This window comes from Podarcis tiliguerta, assembly GCF_965153285.1.
Source record: "Podarcis tiliguerta genome assembly, chromosome: 14".
Classification (NCBI taxonomy): Eukaryota; Metazoa; Chordata; class Lepidosauria; order Squamata; family Lacertidae; genus Podarcis; species Podarcis tiliguerta.
Window position 1 is genome coordinate 15,084,757 of NC_139547.1, and position 23,056 is coordinate 15,107,812.

General features: G+C 42.6%; 2 protein-coding genes across 3 annotated transcripts; both read left to right on the forward strand.

Moving 5' to 3' along the window:
- Positions 1–2,231: 2,231 nt before the first annotated feature.
- Positions 2,232–7,724, forward strand: LOC310663872 (normal mucosa of esophagus-specific gene 1 protein). 2 transcript variants are annotated; one of them, XM_083412359.1, is made up of 5 exons: positions 2,232–2,393; positions 4,845–4,909; positions 5,833–5,918; positions 6,128–6,188; positions 7,517–7,724. In XM_083412359.1, exons 2-5 carry the CDS (start codon positions 4,865–4,867, stop codon positions 7,586–7,588), a joined length of 264 nt encoding a protein of 87 aa, XP_083268485.1. In that variant the 5' UTR covers positions 2,232–2,393; positions 4,845–4,864; the 3' UTR covers positions 7,589–7,724. The 2 variants fall into 2 exon arrangements, with proteins under 2 accessions (XP_083268485.1, XP_083268486.1); XM_083412360.1 differs by lacking the exon at positions 2,232–2,393 and adding an exon at positions 2,454–2,822.
- Positions 7,725–12,649: 4,925 nt separating this feature from the next.
- Positions 12,650–15,413, forward strand: LOC310663873 (normal mucosa of esophagus-specific gene 1 protein-like). The gene is made up of 5 exons (XM_083412361.1): positions 12,650–12,734; positions 12,857–12,921; positions 13,215–13,300; positions 13,488–13,545; positions 14,986–15,413. Exons 2-5 carry the CDS (start codon positions 12,877–12,879, stop codon positions 15,055–15,057), a joined length of 261 nt encoding a protein of 86 aa, XP_083268487.1. The 5' UTR covers positions 12,650–12,734; positions 12,857–12,876; the 3' UTR covers positions 15,058–15,413.
- The last annotated feature ends 7,643 nt before the right edge of the window (positions 15,414–23,056 follow it).

Genomic DNA, 23,056 nt, shown 5'->3' on the forward strand with positions numbered 1-23,056 from the left:
ACTTTTACCAAGACCAAAGTGAATTGCAAAGCGCTGGTGCTGGGATACAAAGCCCTATACTGCTGGGGACGAGAATACCCGAAGGATTGTCTTACTGTGTAACCAACTGATTACTGCATCCTGCAGCTAAGCATCCTGAGTGAGGTCAGAATTGGGACTTTATTGTGGTGGTGCATACCCTGTGGAACTCCCTTCCATTACATATCAGACAAGCACATTCTCTCTTGTATTTTCTGTGCCCACTAAAGACAAACCTATATAAACGGATATAGTCTTCTCAGCCGGCATCTGTATTGCATTTGAATAATAATAATAATAATAGCGACAACAACAATTTATTAGCAACAACAATTTATTATTTATACCCCACCCCTCTGCCTGGGTTTCCTCAGCCACTCTGGGCGGCTCTCAACAGGATGATGATAATAATAATAATAATAATAATAATAATAATAATAATAATAATAATAATAATGTGATCAAACATTAAAAACTTCCCTAAACAGGGCTGTCTTCAGATGTCCTCTAAAAGTCAGATAGTTTTTTATTTCCTTGACACCTGATGGGAGGGCATTCCACAGGGAGGCCACAATTAGTTTTATGTATGGTCTGCTTCTGTTTAAAACCCTCTTACTTTTTGCGGTGGGGGGGAGATAGTGCATGTATATGTTTATATACAGATGTAAATCGTGTACTGATATATGCCCAAATGCTTTTTTTTAATAATATTTATTGCTTTTTGAACAATTTAAACACTACAAAACCAAACAAAAACAGGGGAAAAAACAATACAATACAATATAAAGATACTACATAACACTAAACACATTAAACTAACAAAACCAAACAAAAACAATTTAAAACACTCAAACAATTTCAATATCTTATCTTTCATTCACTTATTTCACCGACCTCCTCACACCTCCCTCTTTGTATTCCACTTCTGTCAAATGTTTCAGCAATTCCTTTCCATCTTCCTCTGTTATCTGTTGTATAATTATCTTAACACATTCTAACCTTATTTTACCTTTAAAATTCCATTAATCTATTTATACTTAAATCCTTATAACATTTCTACTAAAGCCATATAACTTCATTCCAATGTTTTTGTATGTGTAACTGATTTGTATATAAAACTGCTCACATTTTAATTTGATCCTGACTTGTTTTTAGGAGGTAATTTGATTCTTGTTTGATTTTATACCAGTGTTATATATTTGATGTTAGCCGCCCTGAGCGCAGTTTCGGCCGGGGAGGGCGGGATACAAATAAAAGTTTATTGTTATTGTTATTAATATTTTATTATACTGTAAATTGCTTTTGAATGGGAAGTGGAACGATGATGATGATGATGGTAAAATTAGGAAAAAATCGTGCTTTTTCTTTTTCTCCTTTATTTTTGAATTTGCATTTTATTTATTTGTTAACATTCTTATATTACATCGGTAAACGTTGTCATATTACATTACAGGACTTACTATGATATAATTTCCAACATGTATACAAAAATTATATACAAATTTTATATACCTAGAAAGAAAATGAAACAAACAAAAAGAAAGAACAAAGAGAAAAAACAACCCCCCCCCAAATCATATACATACCAACACACTAGACTTCCTGTCTTTCCCGTTGTATATTCCTTTTTTACAAATGAATGTACTCTTATTATTGTATTTTTCTTAACATAGTATCTAATACATTCCTATATCAATATGTATTATTTCTCAACTCAGTCTCACTCCAACGTCAATCAAACACTAGCACAGATAGCGAACCTTTACTGTATTTTTGAACATATGTTTTATATCCCACTTTTCCATAATTTTTTGTTTTGAATTGCCTCTCAGGGTATTTGTTAGCTGTGCCATTTCAGCAAATTCTTGTAGCTTGTAATGCCAGTCCGTTATTGTCGGGGCTTCTTGTTCCTTCCACCCCTTTGCCACCAAAGTCCGAGCTGCGGCCGTTGCAAATAAGAATACCTCCCTAAAGGCCTTCGGGATGACCCTGCCAACAATGCTTGACAGAAATGCCTCTGGTCTTTTTAAAAAAGTTATTCCAAACATTTTTTTCAACTCCTCGTAAATTAAGCCCCAGAACACTTTGATCTTCCTCTTTTCAAAGCCACTCAAAAACGAGCATCCCATACTCTGCAGCCCCCATCCCTTAAAATATTATCCTCCCCCTGCAGCAACTTGGTTGGCTTCCTTTTAGCCTATGGGACGCTGCCTCTGCAATTCTCGCTTGCAACATCACCTTGGGACAAGCAGCCTTGCCCAGCTTGGTGTATTGCTCTTTGCATTGCAGGTGGAAAAGAGAGACGGACCATTCCACTCCATCACTTTCCGCCACTCCTAGCTGTCAAGGGTCTTAAAAATAAACCACCGGTTCCGGTGAGAGAAGTGAAGAGAACGGGGGGAGGAATTGAGCGTGAAATTGAGCCTGGCAGGCCTAGTCCGCTGGGGGCACAGAGAGTGGATGGCGGCTGCAAAATGGGAGGATGGAGACAGGAATAAAACATGGCCAGAGGGGGCATCTGTTAAGCGCCAACAACAACCGTGTGTTTAGGGGATCCTGGCCTAGTCCTATTCAATGGCCCGCCATGCAGCCGGGTTCAAAAGCCTGGCATGCCATAATCCAAGTGGAGCTAAAGAAGCAAAGAGATGCCGGGCGTCGGTTATTTCCAGGCTGCTTTGGGCCTAGCGCCGGGGTTCCCAATGTGGGGCGCACGCCCCACCACCGGGGGGGGGCAATTTGATTTTTAAGGGGGGCAATTTGAGAATGGGTTAGACCAAGTGAAGGGCCTTTTAGGCTTCCTCCAGGTGAATAGGAGTTCGCTTTTTGAATAATAAGAATTAGATGGCGGGGGGGGGCATCAGGATTTTAGAGATGCTTAGGTGGGGCACGGCCAAATAAAAGGTTGGGAACTACTGGCGTCGCTGGGATGGCACTAGGTTTGGGGGTCTGGCTGTGTAGTTGTTCTGCCCTCCCAGATCTTGGGGGGTGGGTCTGTTTTTATGCCAAGAAACCTTTGTTGAAGAAAGGGGGGGGGGGTTACTCACTCATTGTCCTACATTCCCCTTCCTAAAGCAGCCTTTTCTGCAAACCTCTCTCTCTCTCTATATATATATATATTTGGGGGGGTGTTGTTGAGATTTAAGGGTGTGTATTTTCTCCGTTGTGTGAAGAGAGGATTTTAGACCCTGTTGATGATATTATTATTATTAATAAAAATAATATATCACCCTATACCCAGAGGTCTCAGGGCGGTTCACAGAAAAGATCAACATAAAAACTACAATATATAAAATAAAATAAAAATTAAAAGGTGTATAATGAAGGCATCAGGTGAACTTCCCTGGGAGAGCATTCCACAGACGGGGAGTCGCTGCAGAGAAGGCCCAATATTGTTTTGGATTAATTGTCTTGGACATAAGAAGAGCGCTGCTGGATCAGGGCCCGTCCAAGTGTCCCTATTTTCCAAGGACAGTCCCGGATTTACAGAAGCCATGTCGGTTTCTGATTTGATCCCCAAAGTCCCGTTTTTCCTTAGGACGCCCTTATTTTCATGGGAGAGATGTTGGAGGGTATGCAGTTATGTGACCCCTGAGCCAAGGAGATAAGGAACTACAGGGAAACTGTATAGGGAAGCTTTTTATTGTTCGATGTTTTATTATGTTTTAATATATGTTGGAAGCCGCCCAGAGTGGCTGGGGGCAACCCAGTCAGATGGGTGGGGTATAAATATATGTATTGGCAGGTTTGGGGTATAAATATATATATTGGCAGGTTCGGGGTGCAGTTCCTCTACTGCAGGGGTCAGCAACCTTTTTCAGTTGTGGGCCGGTCCACCGTCCCTCAGACCATGTGGTGGGCCCGACTATATTTTGGAGGGGGGGGAATGAACGAATTCCTATGCCCCACAAATAACCCAGAGATGCATTATAAATAAAAGGACACATTCTACTCATGTAAAAACACACTGATTCCCAGACCGTCCGTGGGCCGGATTGAGAAGGCGATTTGGGCCGCATCCGGTCCCTGAACCTTATGTTGCCTACCCCTGTTCTACTGTGTGTCTCCTCCAGGCTATGTGACTTGGGACACATCCAGCTGTCAGGTGTTGTTGTTGTTGTTTAGTCATTTAGTCGTGTCTGACTCTTTGTGACCCCATGGACCAGAGCATGCCAGGCACTCCTGTCTTCCACTGCCTCCCGCAGTTTGGTCAGACTCATGCTGGTAGCTTCGAGAACACTGTCCAACCATCTTGTCCTTTGTCGTTCCCTTCTCCTTGTGCCCTCCATCTTTCCCAACATCAGGGTCTTTTCCAGGGAGTCTTCTCTTCTCATGAGGTGCCAAAGTATTGGAGCCTCAGCTTCAGGATCTGTCCTTCCAGTGAGCACTCAGGGCTGACTTCCTTAAGAATTGATAGGTTTGATCTTCTTGCAGTCCATGGGACTCTCAAGAGTCTTTTCCAGCACCATAATTCAAAAGCATCAATTCTTCAGTGATCAGCCTTCTTTATTGTCCAGCTCTCATTTCCATACATCACTACTGGGAAAACCATAGCTTTAACTATACGGACCTTTGTCGGCAAGGTGATGTCTAGGTTTGTCATCGCTTAGCAGGCTATATAAAGGGGAAACTGCCTCCTGCTGAATTTCGGAGCAGATCCAAACAGCCAGTTTGTCCTTGTGGGGAAAGCACTAGAACTGACTTATTAAATCTTGGGACGGAGAAGTGTATATAAAAAAGCTGGAGTGTCAAGCAGTGCATACCTCTTACCTGGGTGGTACCCAAGGATGCTTACTGAAGGTATCTCTGGAATTTGGTTTTCCCCCCAGGTCTGCCCCTGCTTGTTACCATGGCGAATATGGGATTCTTCGAGCTGCTGATGAAGAAGAAGGAGGTAAGTTTTAGAGCAGATGCAGGACTGATGCCAGGTGGATGGAGTCTGGGTTATCATCCGTTCCTCTGCATATAAGCATATAAGCATACAGTGGCACCTTGGTTCCCAAACGGCGAAAACCCAAAAGTAAGTGTTCCGGTTTGCGAACGTTTTTCAGAAGCCGAATGTCAGATCCAGCTGTCGGCTATTTTTTCTGGGGCGCCTGCACCAATCAGAAGCCGCGCCTTGGTTTTCTAAAATTTCAGAAGTCAAACAGACTTCCAGAATGGATTAAGTTTGGCGCTTTTGTTTTTGCTATTTATTTGGCGTTTTTGATTTTGAGGCTTTTTTGGTTCATTTGTTTTTGTGACTGTGTGGAACCCAGTTCAGCTATTGATTGATTGATTGATTGATTGATTGATTGATTGTGTGACTGTGGAAATGGATATCCACAATGACTATCATCAGGCAGGTAAGAAAAAAAAAATAATTTTTATTTTTATCATCTACAATACTGTTTTATTTATTTTATAGTACAGTACATTGATTATTGTTTTCATTTTATGGATCAATGGTCTCATTAGATAGTAAAATTCATGTTAAATTTCTGTTTTAGGGGTTTTTAAATGTCTGGAACGGATTAACCCATTTTGCATTACTTTCTATGGGAAAGCATGCCTTGGTTTTGGAACGCTTTGGTTTTGGAACGGACTTCCGGAACGGATTAAGTTTGAGAACCAAGGTACCACTGTATAAGGTTCTTCATTGAGCCAAGCAAGGAGAATGCAAGCACTGGGGAGAGAGATTTTCTGAGAGTCATCTCCTCCTCACTTGTCATCCTTTCAAACTCGTCTTTAGAGGAGGGATGGCACTTTATATGAGTAACACCAATACTTCACCTTGATGTTGCCAAGAGAAATCTCTGTCTTACTTCTGTCTTCCAGCTGATTCCTCTGATTGGATTTGCGGGACTTGCTGGATGCTTCGCAATCTATTCCAGCTGGCACTCTCTGAGAAAACCTGATGTAGTGTAAGCAACACAGCCCTTCTTTCATCTTAAATCAGCTACAGGATTTTTTAAATGTCGGCTTGGGAGCTTATTTCCAAGTAGATGTATTTTAAACTGGGCTGTAAGGACCAGTTTTGTAAAAGTGATTAAAGGGGGGGGGGCTGTAATAATACAGATAAGTACAAGATGTCATTTCAGCATATCTGATCATCAATACATTTCATTTTTAGTTTTAATAAGTCTGGCAACCAAGAACCATGGCAAGATGTGGATTTTACCAAGCCCCAGAAGGTAATGAAAATACTTGACCAAGAAACGAATGGTTATAGTTCCTAAGTATATTGTGGGGTTTCATTCAGAAATATTAGTGATTTTTAATGTAGGCTGATGTGTTAATATAGTGGCTGTACAACTGTTGAACTTTTGAGGCTGAATCCTGACAAGACAGAAGTACTGTTTTTGGGGGACAGGAGACGGGCAGGTACGGAAGACTCCCTGGTCCTGAATGGGGTAACTGTGCCCCTGAAGGACCAGGTGCGCAGCCTGGGAGTTATTCTGGACTCACAGCTGTCCATGGAGGCACAGGTCAATTCTGTGTCCAGGGCAGCTGTTTATCAGCTCCATCTGGTACGCAGGCTGAGACCCTACCTGCCCGCGGACTGTCTCGCCAGAGTGGTGCATGCTCTAAATGGTAAAGCCCTAAATGGCCTTGGTCCTGTATACCTGAAGGAGCGTCTCCACCCCCATCGTTCCACCCAGACACTGAGGTCCAGCGCCGAGGGCCTTCTGGGAGTTCCCTCGCTGCAAGAAGCCAAGTTACAGGGAACCAGGCAGAGGGCCTTCTCGGCAGTGGAGCCCGCCCTGTGGAACGCCCTCCCACCAGATGTCAAAGAGAAAAATAACTACCAAACTTTTAGAAGACATCTAAAGGCAGCTCTGTTTAGGGAAGCTTTTAATGTTTAATAGGTTATTGTATTTTAGTGTTTTGTTGGAAGCCGCCCAGAGTGGCTGGGGGGGACCCAGCCAGATGGACGGGGTATAAATAAATAAATAATTATTATTATTATTATTATTATTATTATTATTATTATTATTATTATGCTAAATAATAGAGATTTGGACACAATGCCACCTTTAATGTTTGTAAACTGCAGTGCAATCTCGCTTGACAAAGGATGGTTTTCGTGTGATAAAGTGAAGAAGGGCTTGACTTTGGCTATCTCATGGCCAATATTATTTGAATGGTTTATGTAGTAAAGATCTAGTTTATAATGTTTTAATTACTGCATTTGTTGGTCTTTTTATGTATATATAAACGTCTCCAAGCGACTTAATAAGAAGGTAAAATGCAAACAGGAAAAATGTACTGTATTAAAAGCCAAATTCATTTATTTATTAAAAAACAAACTATACATTACAAACTTCCTAAATTGCTCATCCAACAATACAGTATGAAGAGCAATGGCTTACTCCATATATAGCTTCCTGTGTAATGAAAATCATGAATGTACAAATTACCCAATATTTTGGGGGGAATTGCAACTAGATAATTGGGGTGGGGGTGTTTGCATTTTTTAACGTGTTGCTCTTTTGTCTCTATGTCTTGAAATGCCTGGTAGCATATAACATTAAACCAGCAATGGAAGCCCATCGAAGAGCTGGAGAAAGTAAGAAAAATAACAAAGGGATGAGATGTCATTGCTTTGAAGCGTGGAGCTCAGTGAACTTTATTCTATCGATTTGTGAACTTTAAAAAGAGTTGGCTTATTTTTCTCTTAAAGAATACTGTAATTTACCTTTTCAATAAACTTGGAGTTTCAGTTTAAAGTTAGGTCAGCAAACAGAATTTCTTTTTTGGTTAACAGGGGCAAAGATCAATCCTACCATGGTTGCAATCTATTATTATTATTATTATTATTATTATTATTATTATTATTATTATTATTATACTGCGGAGCAGGGGCTCTTAAATTAGTTCTCTAACTTCAGCTGACTGAGTCTCTTTAATCTTTTCTTTGGAGACATATCTGGGTTTCTTTCTACCTGCCTTTGTGTTGATACACTTTCCTTTTTAGAAAATACTTAAAAAGAACAAATTTCATTCTCCCAGTTTTTTTCCACGTGAGATAAGAAAATGCACAATCACAAAATGCACAAAAATTGATTTACCCCACAACTGCTTCCAGTCCCTGGAAGGAGCTTTCTATTTCAACCCACGGAACGTTTCCTTGAGGAGTTTAATAACAGCCACGAGAGATGGGGACAATTTTTGTCAGGACTGCAAGAGCGGAGGAAAGGCGTCTGCTTTTCCTCTTAGTTGCTTAGTGGTGCACAGAATTCTCCCTCTCCACATTTTATCCACACAACAACACTGACCCACCACAACCAACCCAAGATGATGTCCAGCTGATGGCTCATGCCCAGTTCCACTTGTTCCATGCCTTGAAAGCAAACCACATAACCAGCTGGAAAATCAGCCTTTCAGCCTTAAGCACCTGCTTCTGTTTAATAAGAAAAACTGGCTCAGTCCTCTCTGCAGAAACTATTAAAACAACCCAAAGAAATGTGATGCATAGGCAGAAAAGGATTAGTTCACTCCCTGCTCCCTTTCTTGTAAGTCCTAAGTGGAGTTCATTTATTTAGCTAAAGCTAAGCAGGGTCTGGTATGGTTTCAGATTGGATGGGGAACCATGTGTTGAGATTTTTTCATCGCAAGAGGTTGGGCTATATGACTCCTGAGGTCCCTTCCAACTCTCTATAATTTTATATCCCCTCTTTTCCCCAAACTGGGATTCAAGGCAGCTCCCAGTGTTTAAAGCATCATAAAGGTAAAGGGAGCTCTGACCATTAGGTCCAGTCATGACTGACTCTGGGTTTGCGGCGCTCATCTTGCTTTACTGGCCAAGGGAGCCGGCATACAGCTTCCGGGTCATGTGGCCAGCATGACTAAGCCGCTTCTGGAGAACCAGAGCAGCGCACAGAAACACCGTTTACCTTCCCGCCGGTGTGGTACCTATTTATCTACTTGCACTTTCACGTGCTTTCGAACCCCTAGGTTGGCAGGAGCAGGGACCGAACAACAGGAGCTCACCCCGTCACGTGGATTCGAACCGCCGACCTTCTGATCGGCAAGCCCTAGGCTCTGTGGTTTAACCCACAGCGCCACCCGCGTCCCATCTTAAAGCACCATACAAAGTAATTAAAAAAAAAAGCTAGTTTCAGACAATAATCAAAATGCATCAGAAGCACATTTAGAACTGCCAGGCAAAAATGTTCATTTTTAACCAGGCATTTGGTTGATTTGATTTGACATCTTATGCCCTTTTTAAATGTTTTGTGGTGGGGGGGAGGGTGTTATTGGTTTGTTTTATATTTTATTCTGTGAACCGCCCTGAGACCTCTGGGTATAGGGTGGTATATAAATTCTAATAATAATAATAATAATAATAATAAATAAGTCCAAGCAATTTCCTGCTTCTCCCATAGTTTTCTGTTTGCCCCACCAAATTCCACAGGAAAACCTGCTCTTTAGTGCTGAATCGGAGCGAACATCAATCCGTGGAAAATGCAGTTGACATTTGCTCCAATTCAGCGTAAAGAATGGATTTCCCCTGGGAAATTTGATGGGAAAAGCTGAAGTCTGGATGAGCTCTGCATGGGGATTCACACCCTGGTCTGACAGGTCCTAGTCCAACATCCTAACTACAGCCACACTGCCCAATCTTGATTACTGCTTTGACCAAAATTGCCTTGCCACCGCTACTGGTATTTGGTTTAATTGGATCCTAAGCCTATTTATTGAGCACATAGCTGAACTGAGATTAGAAACGAAAATGTCCTTGTGGCTCAGAGCTCATATTCAACAGCAACATCAAGTCAGTGCTGAGAAAAAAACATATCAGTAATCCAAACATACAGAAAATATTCTGCAAATTCAGCATGTGTACATTTTGAATCCGAGAATTCTTGGCACCTGGATTGGTTTTGTTTTTTTGGGGTTTTTTTGCTGCCTTCTTTCTAGGTGGTAGTTTCCCCAATATATTGCTCATTTTTCTGCACTCTTTTTTTTTATTCTCATGTATTTTTTTATGCAGTTCAGAGCATGTTAGAGGGATAGGCACAGGCTTGAGAGCCGAACGACATGTTATGTGTGGGAGATCTATTCTCCTGACAAGTTGATATTTACTTCAGAGAAAATATACAGGGCATTAACATTTGATCGGAGAAGGGAGGAATCTCCTCCCCCCCCCCCCAGCAACAACCGCTTGACCACAAGTGTTATGTACTGAAGTTCTCACCGTGGGCCAGCAGGGGAATACTGTAGATAGTTTTCACTCAGGTCCACATATGCAAATAAGGGATTGAAAGTGATGTTCAGTGATTGGGTAGTTACAGAAAGTTATTACAGTTACGTTGATCTACTGGTAGATCACGATCTACCTGTTGGACGTGCCTGCAGTAAGAGACCTAAAATAAATAAATAAAGATTCATCCTGCGATTGTGTCATGCTTTATGAGGAATGTCTGAAGCACAAGCAAAACAGGTACTAAATAATAAAGTTATACCTCTGAAGTAAGGGAAACTCCAGCATGCAGGCACACAGCCCAAAATGGGTATGAGACAATGGGCCCTTTTGCATGGCACAGATTCATGGAGGGCAAGGCTATATTTCCCTGGTGGCTATGCTCTGCCTCTATGGTAGAGGTAGGAAGCCTCTGAACAACAATTGCTGAAAACTGCAGGAGGGGAGACAACTGTCACTCAAATCCTGTTTGTGTGCTCAGTGGGAAACTGTTTTAACTGCTATAACAAGGGGGTCTCTGGGTCCCCCCCCCCTTTATATTTTCCCTTCTACACGGGTTCTGTTTCTCTTTTTCTTTTTCTCTCTTTAATTTACGTCTCACAATGTTTAGTGCACATATAATTATGCTTTTGAACTTTCAATAAAGATGTTAAAATAAAATATCTCCAGGCAATCTAATGATCTCCAGGCAATTTCTCCAACTAGGCAAAACTCTTTCCATAATTTTAAAAAAATTTATTTATGCTTTTCAGGTTTATAGCTTTCACTAATTTTACAATTACTTTAACATTTCAAAACTTGACCTCCTTCCCCCTCTTTCTGCGTTTCCTTAAATTTATTTTTAAAATCTTCTGCATATCCAAATTAACTTAATTTGCTCTGTTTTTCATCTACTTTATTTAATATATACTCTTATGAAACAGCAGGTTATCAATAATCCTGCCAATGTTCTTATCTGTTTACAATTGACCTTTAAATATTCAATAAACCATTTCCATTCTTTTATTAAAAGTTTGTTATCTTGATTTATTATTCTTCCGGCAAGTTTAGCCATTTCTTCCAGTAAGTTTCGATATAGCTCTTTCCAGACTATTAGTCAATTTTTAAAAACTGGCTTATAAACCTTGCCAGGGGGAGGATAATTGCACTTGAGACTTGGGCGGCACACACCGTGCATTTCAAAGCACAGGGCTTCCTCCAAAGAAACCTGGGAATTGTGCTTGCGACTATGGGGTTGCAGCACTCATCTCGCTTTCAGGCCAAGGGAGCCATTGTTTGTCCACAGACAGCTTTTCAGGTCATGTGGCCAGCAGGACTAAACCACTTCTGGCGCAACAGGACACTGTGACGGAAACCAGAGCACACAGAAACACCGTTTACCTTCCTGCCACAGCGGTACCTATTTATCTACTTGCACTTTGACGTGCTTTCGAACTGCTAGGTTGGCAGGACCTGGGACAGAGCAACGGGAGCTCACCCCGTCACACGGATTCGAACCACCAACCTTCTGATCAGCAAGCCCAAGAGGCTCAGTGGTTTAGACCACAGCGCCACCCGCAACCCTTATGTGTAGGGAGTGCCAGTGTTGCAAGGCTTAGGGGCAGAAGCAGCAAGAGGAACCCCACATGTTGAAGTTGTAGTTGTTGTTTAGTTGTTTAGTCATGACCGACACTTCGTGACCCCATGGACCAGAGCACGCCAGGCACTCCTGTCTTCCACTGCCTCCCACAGTTTCATCAAACTCATGCTGGTAGCTTCGAGAACACTGTCCAACCATCTTGTCCTCTGCCGTCCCCTTCTCCTTGTGCCCTCCATCTTTCCCAACATCTGGGTCTTTTCCAGGGAGTCTTCTCTTCTCATGAGGTGGCCAAAGTATTGGAGCCTCAGCTTCACGCTCTGTCCTTCCAGTGAGCACTCAGGGCTGATTTCCTTAAGAATGGAGAGGTTTGATCTTCTTGCAGTCCATGGGACTCTCAAGAGTCTCCTCCAGCACCATAATTCAAAAGCATCATTTCTTCTGCGATCAGTCTTCTTTATGGTCCAGCTCTCACTTCCATACATCACTACTGGGAAAACCATAGCTTTAACTATACGGACCTTTGGTGAAGTAATGCACATTTATTATTATGGTTATTTTACATGCCTAGATCTTAGGCCGGTTCACAAATCTAAAATCACAATATGAACAAAACCAAAACCAACGTGCCTATTAATTTAATGGAGGGCCAGGTAATCTAAGTGCCCCATCGCTTCCTGCAACAAGGGGCACTTCATCTCCCTCCGATTACCGGGGTGGGAATCAGGCTCCCTCCTCCAGTGGCGCAGCTGCACGAATCCAGCAGGGGGCGCCCCACCCCTGCGCAACGCGCAACCCATTGGCAGGATCCCGGTGCGGTTCCTGCGCTGGGTGTCTCGTCCGGACTACGTGACTTGGGCCACATCCAGCCCTTTGGGCGTTAGCGGGCTATATAAAGGGGAAGCTGCGTCCTCCTGAACTTCAGTGCGGATCCAGCCAGCCAGGTTATCATTGCGGGTGCGTATGGTGTTGCACCTGAACGGACGTATTAAATTGGGAAGGGGGATGCGGGCCCCTCTCGCCCTGAGTGGTACCCAGGATGCTGACTGATGCTGATGGACCTTGCTTTTTTCTCCCAGGTGTGCGCCTGCATCTCACCATGGCGAACAAGGGATTCTTCCAGCTGCTGATGAAGAAGAAGGAAGTAAGTTTAAGAGCAGATGCAGGGATGCTGGTGCCAGACGGATGGAGTCTGGCCAAGGAGAAGATGGAGCATCCTTGGGATGGACGGATAAATCCTTCTCCTTGCGAGGAGGCGCTGGGAAAAGAGGCTTTTGGCTAAGCATCTGCCCCTCCCCCCTCGCCATCCTTTCCAAGCGCATCTTTGGAGAGCAGAGACGGAGCTTAACTTTTAAGGATTTGCTTATGCATCGCCCAGACCTTACTAAATTATTTGGGGGGGTGGGGAAACACCCCTGACTTTCTCCTGTCTTCCAGCTTATTCCTCTGATCGGGTTTGTGAGTTTTGCTGGATTCGGAGCTACCTTCGCTGGCTGGAACGCGCTGAGAAAACCCGATTTGATGTAAGCTCATTCTTCCTTCAGCTTAGCTGAACTTTGAATTCGGGAGTTTTATTTCCGAGTAGATGTGTTTTAAACGGGGCTATAAGATCCTGTTTCGTGGAAATGCACTAATTTTTTATTTAAAGAAACCTTTAAAAATACAATTAATTACAGGGCGTCATTTCTGATCATGACATTTCATTTTTAGTTTAAGCAAGTCTGACCCAGAACCGTGGCAATATGTGGATCCTACCAAACCCCAGAAGGTAATGAAAATACTTGACCAAGAAATTAATTATTATAGGGCATTTAGTCCCTAAGTAAATGGTGGGGTTTTGTACAGAACTATTAGCCGGGTGTGTGGTTGATTTTTTTAAAGAATTGCTAATGTGTCAACAGAATTGTAGTATATAGAGGAGCATTGAGTTAAAGTATTAACTTAGGCACTATTTGCACCTGCGTTTCAAAATTCTGCAACTTATTTCGAGTGGAAATTTTGGTTATGGAAAACGTAAACTAATTTGTAAATTACTAGCCTCATAATAATTTTTCCATAAGGCTTGTTTGAGCAAAGGAATCTTGCACCTGCCGAAAACAAAAGAAGAACATTAAAATTGAATGGAATTGGTTTTTTGTTGCTTTTATTAAAATTTTCTCATAAATTTAAACTGCTCTGGCAACATAATATTATTATTTTTTTTGTAATATAATTTAGTATTCTATCAGCCTCCAAAAATTTTGAGTGACTTCTCCATTAAGAAAATGACCAGGTGCCTGCTCCTTCCTCCTTTAAAATAGAGGACACAATCCATGAAAAAATAAGCGCCACATAGCATGTACTTTGCTCTTTCCCATTATTTTATTTTACTGCGGCTGCAATCCTAATCCCTCTTACATGAGAACAAACCTCATTAAAATGCAAGAAGACATATTTCTGCATAGACAAGGATAGAATTGCACTGTAAGAATGCTCTCTAACATTAATGCTGCTCAGAATAGATTCATTTATGTCAGTGAATTTACTTGTGAGTATGAGCTAGGTGGAAATCACCCTTCAGCCAAAAATACACTTTTGTTTGTATCATGCTCTGAGCAATTTATTCTTTTATTTTGTACAATTGATGGCTTTTGGCTAAATAATAAAGATCTGGACCCAATGCCACGTTTAATGTTTGTGAACTGCAATGTGATCGTTCTTGATGAAGGGCAGTTTAAAAGTGTGATAAATCATGCTCATAATTATGACAAAGATTTACATTCCAGTGCTATTTTTCTAGAAAAAACAAGTGCCGGAACTCACCATGAACACCTCCCTTGCCCTCTTATAATGGCAATGGCTGAAAAAAAGCTTTGCATCTAGTAAATATATAGTTTATACGATGACGATTAAGTGCATTTATTTGTCCCTTAATACAAATAGTCTCAAAGTGACTTAGCAACAAGATAAAATAGAAACAGGTAAAATAAATTAAAATCCAGATTTTTAAAGGAGTACTATGCAAAATGCTCAACTGCTCATCTGAATAATACGATAAGGAGAACGATGGCTTGCTTCTACGGTTAGCTGCCCTTGTAATGAAAATCATGAATGTACAACATAACTGGTATTTGGGGAGAAATTGCTACATGATATGCTTTGAGTTTGGGTTGGGTTTGTTTTAACACTTTGCTCTTTTCCCCTGTTTTTGTCTTAAAATGCCTGGTAGCATCTAACAATCAACCAGCAATGGAAGCCCATAGAAGAACTGGAGACAGTTCGAGAAATGACGAAGCGATGAGGTGTCACCCCCTCCAAACAACACTCTATGAATCTAGTGGAATCATTTCTGCACAAACTAGATTATCGAAACCAGTGTGCGGAAATGCTTCTGCTACATTTCTAGGGTCTCCCTCCAATTTTTTGGACTCTGGATTAAGGACTTTTACTGTTGGCCTTAGTAAGTTACCGTGTATACATCCACACAGTCCAAAAATAGAGGTTGGCTCACACTTGCGACAGCCCCGTTTGCTTTGAAGCACTGTGTCCGGCGATCTATATGCTGTCCCCTTGTGAACTTTGAAAAGAGTTGTCTTATTTTTCTCCGAAATAATGCTGTAATATATATTTTCAATAAACCTGGAATCGAAAGTTGAAGTTAGTACAGTAAACGGAATTTCCTTTTCGGTTTCACAGCTTTCACCTCAGGCAAACATACCATAATATGCTCAGGAAAGTTCAGGATTTGGTCTGGTAGCTCTTATACTGTTTCCACCGGTCATGCAAAAACAGCCTCGAGCTAGGAAGCTAAGCACACTTACCCAGAAATGTGTTACAACCACGGAATGTTTTTTTTCCTGGGGGGGACGCAGGGGTACGCATACACCTAAACATTTTGTGACTCGTTGTACTTTTGTCCATTTAGTGTATTTATTTTCCCTGATTTGAACTATAAAATGGTGGTTTTCTTGGGTCAAAATGAGAGTACCCCTAAACATTTTTTTAAGGAAAAAAAACACTAGTTCCAACATAAATGTTTTCTTCATATTTTGACTTCCTATTTGGAACTCAAAGACTGCCTCTCTGCATTTGAACCAACCTGGACCCTGGAATCAGTGCTTTTTTTCTTTAAAAAATGTTTAGGGGTACTCTCATTTTGACTCTAGAAAATCACCATTTTATAGTTCAAATCAGGAAAAATAAATACAGTAAAATACAAAGATTCTCAAAATGTTTAGGGGTATGCGTACCCCTGTGCCCCCCCCCAGGAAAAAAAAATTCCCTGCAATCATCATCTGAAGCCCTTCAAGAGGAACCCCTTCATGAGAGGTTTGGAAACTGGCAACACGATAAGAGGCCTTTTCTGTGGTGGCTCCCCATTTGTGAAATGCTCTCTCCCGGGACACTTGCTTGGCACCACCCTTACATTAGGCGCCAGGCGAAAACTTTTCTCTTCAACCAGGCATTGAGCTGTTTAACAGTCTATGGCTTTTTAAATGTAGGAGTGAGGTTGTTTTGTTTTTGTTTTATTATGCATTTTGTGTTCTCATTTTTTATTTTTATGTTATGAAGCGCCCTGTGAACTTTGGATGAAGGCCAGTGTACAATTTTAATAAATAATAATATTTTGATTGCGCCAATAATACCCAGCATTTTGAATGGTGTAATTATGGACACCTGATTTTTATTTTATTTTATTCTTTTTGGGTGGTACTCTCCCCGGTATGACGCGGGTGGCGCTGTGGATAAAACCTCCGCGCCTAGGACTTGCCGATCGCATGGTCGGCGGTTTGAATCCCCGCGGCGGGGTGCGCTCCCGTCGTTCGGTCCCAGCGCCTGCCAACCTAGCAGTTCGAAAGCACCCCCGGGTGCAAGTAGATAAATAGGGACCGCTTACCAGCAGGAAGGTAACCGGCGTACCTTGTGCTGCGCTGGCTCGCCAGATGCAGCTTGTCACGCTGGCCACATGACCTGGAAGTGTCTGCGGACAGCGCTGGCTCCCGGCCTATAGAGTGAGATGAGCTCACAACCCTAGAGTCTGGCAAGACTGGCCCGTACGGGCAGGGGTACCTTTACCTCCCTGGTATATTTCTCATTCTTCTCTGTTTTGTTTCTGTTCACTTGTTTTAAATCCAATTCATAGCATGTTAGTGAGATAGTCAAATGTGTGGGAGCCAAACGACAGTGAAATATATTCAGAGTCGAGAGTGTATTTCATGCTCCTTATTCAGTTCATAGTGGTGAGGAGGAATGGAAGTTCCCCCAGAATGTCTGCCTTATATACATTATTTACACAACGGGCCCCAGGTGATTGGCTAATTCTGGGATTCTCCTGTAGGCCAATCAGGTTGAGGATTCATTTCCACCTGGAGCTAGATTGGGTGGCTCCTGTGGACCAATCAAACTGCTACATTCTGGGTCCTATTCTAGGACCAATCAGACTGCTGCATTCTGAATCCTATTGTTCTAGGACCAATCAGACTGCTGCATTTTGGATCCTATTCAACTCAGTAGAAAGCAGACAGGTTATGTGCGGGAGATCTATGCTCCTTATCTCCTAACAAGTTGGTTTTGCTTCAAAGCAAACAGAGGGAACACTACCATTTGATCAGAGCAGCAATGCTGGGAATGCTTTTGTGGTGGGACTCCAGAAATTGCTGGAGAAAAATCTCTCCTCCAGCAAGGACATGGGTAGGCAAACTAAGGTCCGGGGGCTGGATCCGGCCCAATCGCCTTCTAAATCCAGCCTGCGGACGGTCTGGATTTCAGCGTGTTTTTACATGAGTAGAATGTGTCCTTTTATTTCAAATGCATCTCTGGGTTATTTGTGGGGCATAGGAATTTGTTCATTATTTTTTTCCAAAATATAGTCCGGCCCCCCACAAGGTCTGAGGGACAGTGGACTGGTCCCCTACTGGAAAAAATCAATCAATAACAATAATAATAATGATGATGATGATGATGATTTTTTGTACCCCCCCATCTGGCTGGGTTTCCCCAGCCACTCTGGGCGTCTTCCACAAGGACTAAAAAATCAGTTAGATGTCACACATTAAAAACTTCCCTGAACAGGGCTGCCTTAAGATGTCTTCTGAATGTCATGTAGTTGTTTATCTCTTTGACATCTGGTGGGAGGGCGTTCCACAGGGAGGGCGACACCACCGAGAAGGCCCTCTGCCTGGTTCCCTGTAGTTTTGCTTCTCGCAATGTGGGAACCGCCAGAAGGCCCTCGGCGCTGGGCAGAACGAGGGGGGTGGAGACGCTCCTTCAGGTATACTGGGCCAAGGCCGTTTAGGGCTTTAAAAGTCAACACCAACACTTTGAATTGTGCTCAGAAACGTACTGTTTGCTGACCTCTGAGCAAGGACCTCTTTACCGCAGGAGTTCTGGGACAGCCATTTCTCTGGATCCAGTCTCATCTAACTTCTTCGATGAACTTTCATTGGAAGAAAGCGATCCCTACATTAACCTGCATGGGAAGGGGAAGACTGTATCCCTAGGAAAAACAGTGGGAGGCAAATTTCACACATGCACATGAACGAAGTCCCTTGGGCTAAGAGAGTTCTTGCAAGCAGGGTAAAATTTCTCCTCTCCCAGGCATTTCTTGCGATCTTCATTATTCCTCCACCTATGAAAGTCAACAGAGAGTTTGCCCTTTCCATTCATGTGCATTAACTGTTGGCACAGGTGGGGAGCTGTACGTGAATTTTAAAATAATGTGACCACTCACCGTGTTGTGTGACCTTCCCACTTTTTACTGCACCTCACACAGGCATATAGCACAGAATGACATTATAAACAAAGGAGATACAATACAGAATTGTGTTACATACTGTATGCCCCAAGAGCAGCAAACCATGGTATACCTAAAATATTTTAGTTAAAACAATTATATACCATAATCTTTTTTTTCAACCCTGTGGATATTTCTGTTTTCTTGTGATAACCATCCTGGCAGGTAACATTAAACACAGCCTTCTTTTAAAATCAAAATCTTACTCATTTGGCTCACCCCGTGTACCCACTAATGCTAATGAAATGATTGGTATAATTTCTTGTTCTGTTATTAAATTACCTTATTTTTTCCCATGTTTTTTGGCTAAAATAATCAGTCAAAAAACTTTGGCTCCCACCCCCACCCACCGCCCTGTTTGATGTTTAAAAAATTGTTTTCTTAATTCTGGGTTCAAAAAAATAGGGGTTGTCTTATACATGGTTGAGTCTTATACATGGAAAAATATGGTAATTTCTAGGAACGGCATCTTCTAAAATTCTGCTGCTGGTTGACATTTCCACCATAAGTGGAAATAAGTGCCTATGAAAGTTAATGGTGAGATGGCTGTCTGCAGGCAGTTAATGCATGGTAATGCCTTAACTGTCTGTAGAGCTGTGAATCTGCACATACATGTACAGTGGTGCCCCGCAAGACGAATGCCTCGCAAGACGAAAAACTCGCTATACGAAATAGTTTTCCTTTTTTGAGTCGTTCCGCAAGACGAATTTCCCTACGGGCTTGCTTCGCAAGACGAAACGTCTTGCGAGTTCTTGCGAGTTTGTTTCCTTTTTCTTAAAGCCGCTAAGCCGTTAATAGCCGCTAAGCCGCTAATAGCCGTGCTTCGCAAGACGAAAAAACCGCAAGACGAAGAGACTCGTGGAACGGATTAATTTCGTCTTGCGAGGCACCACTGTACATGATTTTTAGAATACTGTGACCAAGCACCCCCCACTTTCCATGTTGTGCGACTGTTATGTACTGAGTTGAATAGGATCCAAACTGCAGCAGTCTGATTGGTCCTAGAACAATAGGATCCAAATTGCAGCAGTCTGATTGGTCCTAGAACAATAGGATTCAGAATGCATCGGTCTGATTGGTCCTAGAACAATGCAGCAGTCTGATTGGTTGGCAGGAACCACCCAATCATGCTCCAGATATAAGTGAATCCACAACCTGATTGGCTTACAGTAGAATTCCAGAATTAGCCAATCATGTGCAGCCCATTGTGTAAATAATGTATATAAAGCAGACACCTTGAGGGGACTTCCATTCATTCCTCCTCACCACTATGAGCTGAATAAAGAGCATGAAATCACTTTGCGACTCTGAGTATATTTCAGCGACCCTCCCACTTTTTATTTCATCTTAAATGGGTATTTAGCATAAGGTTACCAGATGTCCCCATTTCCCAGGGACGGTCCCCGGATTTACAGCTTTCTCAGTATTCACCTGTGCATAGCAAACAATAACTGTCCCCAGATTCATTGAAAAAAATCTAGTAACCTTAATTTACCACAGAATGGCAAAGGAGATCCAGCTTTGCAAAACCAAAAACCAAAAAACAGTTTGCAAAAAAAACAACAACAACCTGGTAGAACATTGGCTTGCAAAAGAAAGCGGCTTCCATGTAGATTGGGGAAGTGTGGCAGAACAATTACGTAAGCCCTAAGTCACTAAAAGATAGATCATTGTGTCATGCTGTAGGTTCATGTCTGAAGCACAAGCAAAGTAAAGGGACTCCTGACCATTAGGTCCAGTCGTGGCCGACTGGGGTTGCGGCACTCATCTTGCTTTACTGGCCGAGGGAGCAGGTGTACAGTTTCCGGGTCATGTGGCCAGCATGACTAAGCCGCTTCTGGTGAACCAGAGCAGTGCATGGAAATGCCGTTTACCTTCCCATCGGAGCGGTACCTATTTATCTACTTGCACTTTTGATATGCTTTCGAACTGCTAGGTTGGCAGGAGCAGGGACCGAGCAACGGGAGCTCACCCCGTCGCGGGGAATCGAACCGCTGACCTTCTGATCAGCAAGTCCTAGGCTCTGTGACGCCAAAGCAGACACTAAATAATAGTTCTGATTCGGAAGCAGAGAGAACACTGGCTTGCAGTGTTGACTGGTTCCCATTGGGTCTGGAAGGGCAGCAAGCTGAGCAACAGATACTGAGGAGGAAGGAGCTGATAGACAGTACTACCCGCCCCCGCCCCCCCAGACTGGCAAGCAGTAGGAAGGCAGGTAACCGTGGACTGGTTGGCTGAGGTTATTGTCATGTGTGTGGAGGAAGTAACTTGAACATGTTGCACAGTTCCCGCCGAGACCATATAACACCAGTGCTGAAACACCTACATTGGCTCCCAGTACGTTTCTGAGCACAATTCAAAGTGTTGGTGCTTTAAAGCCCTATATGGCCTCGGTCCAGTATACCTGAAGGAGCGTCTCCACCCCCATCATCCAGCCCAGACACCAAGGCCCAGCTCCAAGGGCCTTCTGGCGGTTCCCTCACTGTAAGAAGTGAGGTTACAGGGAACCAGACAGAGGGCCTTCTCAGTAGTGGCGCCCGCCCTGTGGAACGCCCTCTCATCAGATGACAAGGAAATAAACAACTATCTGACTCTTAGAAGACATCTGAAGGCAAGTTTTTAATGTTTGATATTGTATTGTGTTTTTAATATTCTGTTGGGAGACACCCAGAGTGGCTGGGGAAACCCTGCCAGATGGGCGGGGTATAAATTATTATTATTATTATTATTATTATTATTATTATTATTATTATTATTATAAAATAGACTAGAGGCCATTGTACTTCATCCAACAGAGCTTCACCCGCTACTGAAGGATGAGCATAATGGTCACAAATCCAATACATTCAGGACTGACATAGTCCATAAGAAATCCAGTTGCAGTAGACTTAACTTAAACTTAGCGAAAACTTATAATAAGACTAAACCTTAACAGCATACAGAACAGAACACCACACCAGAACAAAGAGATAGAAAGAGAAAGAGAGTGAAACCCAGCCTCCTCCTGGCCTGACTATTATAGTCAGCATGACCTCAACAGAAAGAATAACCAGTGCTTTTTTTTCTTTAAAAAGTGTTTAGGGGTACTCTCATTTTCCTACTCATATTGAAATACTGCCCCTCAATGAGGCCAAACTTAGATTCACAAAATGTTTAGGGGTAAGCGTATCCCTGCGCCCCCAGAAAAAAGGACTCAGGATAACAGAACCAATTTAAACCAGCTGCACTCAGATTCCCCGAACGAAAGAACCCAAATGTCAGAAACCTGCCTGTTTCTTACACATAGAAAGAAGCCTTCCAGAACACTCTTGAACTAAGTCGAAGAGGAAAGATCTCTACAAATCAGATCAATACTTTCTGTACTAAAAATTGCAAACGGACAGCGCTGCTCTCTTCCCCTCCAGGCTTTTATTTAGGTACTTCCGCTGCCCCACTGCAATGTTTTATTTGGAAGGAAAAAAACCATTGCTGGTGACATGTTATCTGTTTATCGTCTACAGCTGCAGCATTAACATTAGGGTTCGTTTTATTTTTTAAAAAAGCAAGCAAGCATGACTCAACAGAATTGAGGCCCTGCACAGCTGTAGATAGCACACCATCCTGAATGAGTTTGTTTACAAGGCCAGGCTCATATTCTGATTTCTGGAAAGTCAGTTTGCAAGTCAAACAGTTTGAGTGGGACAGTTAGCCCAAAGTCCCCTGGTGGTTGCTCAGCACAAGATAACACCTTCGTGGGAATTAGGTCGTAACAATCAGCTTGCAGCTGGATTGACAGAGCAGACTCCATCAGAATGTTGTTGTTTAGTCGTTTAGATGTGTCCGACTCTTTGTGACCCCATGGACCAGAGCACGCCAGGCACTTCTGTCTTCCACTGCCTCACGCAGTTTGGTCAAACTCATGCTGGTAGCTTCGAGAACACTATCCAACCATCTTGTCCTCTGCCGTCCCCTTCTCCTTGTGCCCTCCATCTTTCCCAACATCAGGGTCTTTTCCAGGGAGTCTTCTCCTCTCATGAGGTGGCCAAAGTATTGGAGCCTCAGCTTCAGGATCTGTCCTTCCAGTGAGCACTCAGGGCTGATTTCCTTCAGAATAGATAGGTTTGATCTTCTTGCAGTCCATGGGACTCTCAAGAGTCTCCTCCAGCACCATAATTCAAAAGCATCAATTCTTCGGCGATCAGCCTTCTTGATGGTCCAGCTATCACTTCCATACATCACTACTGGGAAAACCATAGCTTGAACTATACGGACCTTTGTTGACAAGGTGATGTCTCTGCTTTTTAAGATGCTGTCTAGGTTTGTCATTGCTTTTCTCCCAAGAAGCAGGCGTCTTTTAATTTTGTGGCTGCTGTCACCATCTGCAGTGATCATGGAGCCCAAGAAAGTAAAATCTCTCACTGCATATAATTCTGCACGGTGCACGATAAGGCTATGAATGGCTACTAGCCGTAATAGCAATGTTCTTCCTTCACTGCCAGAGACTGTATGCTTCCGAATCTCAATTGCT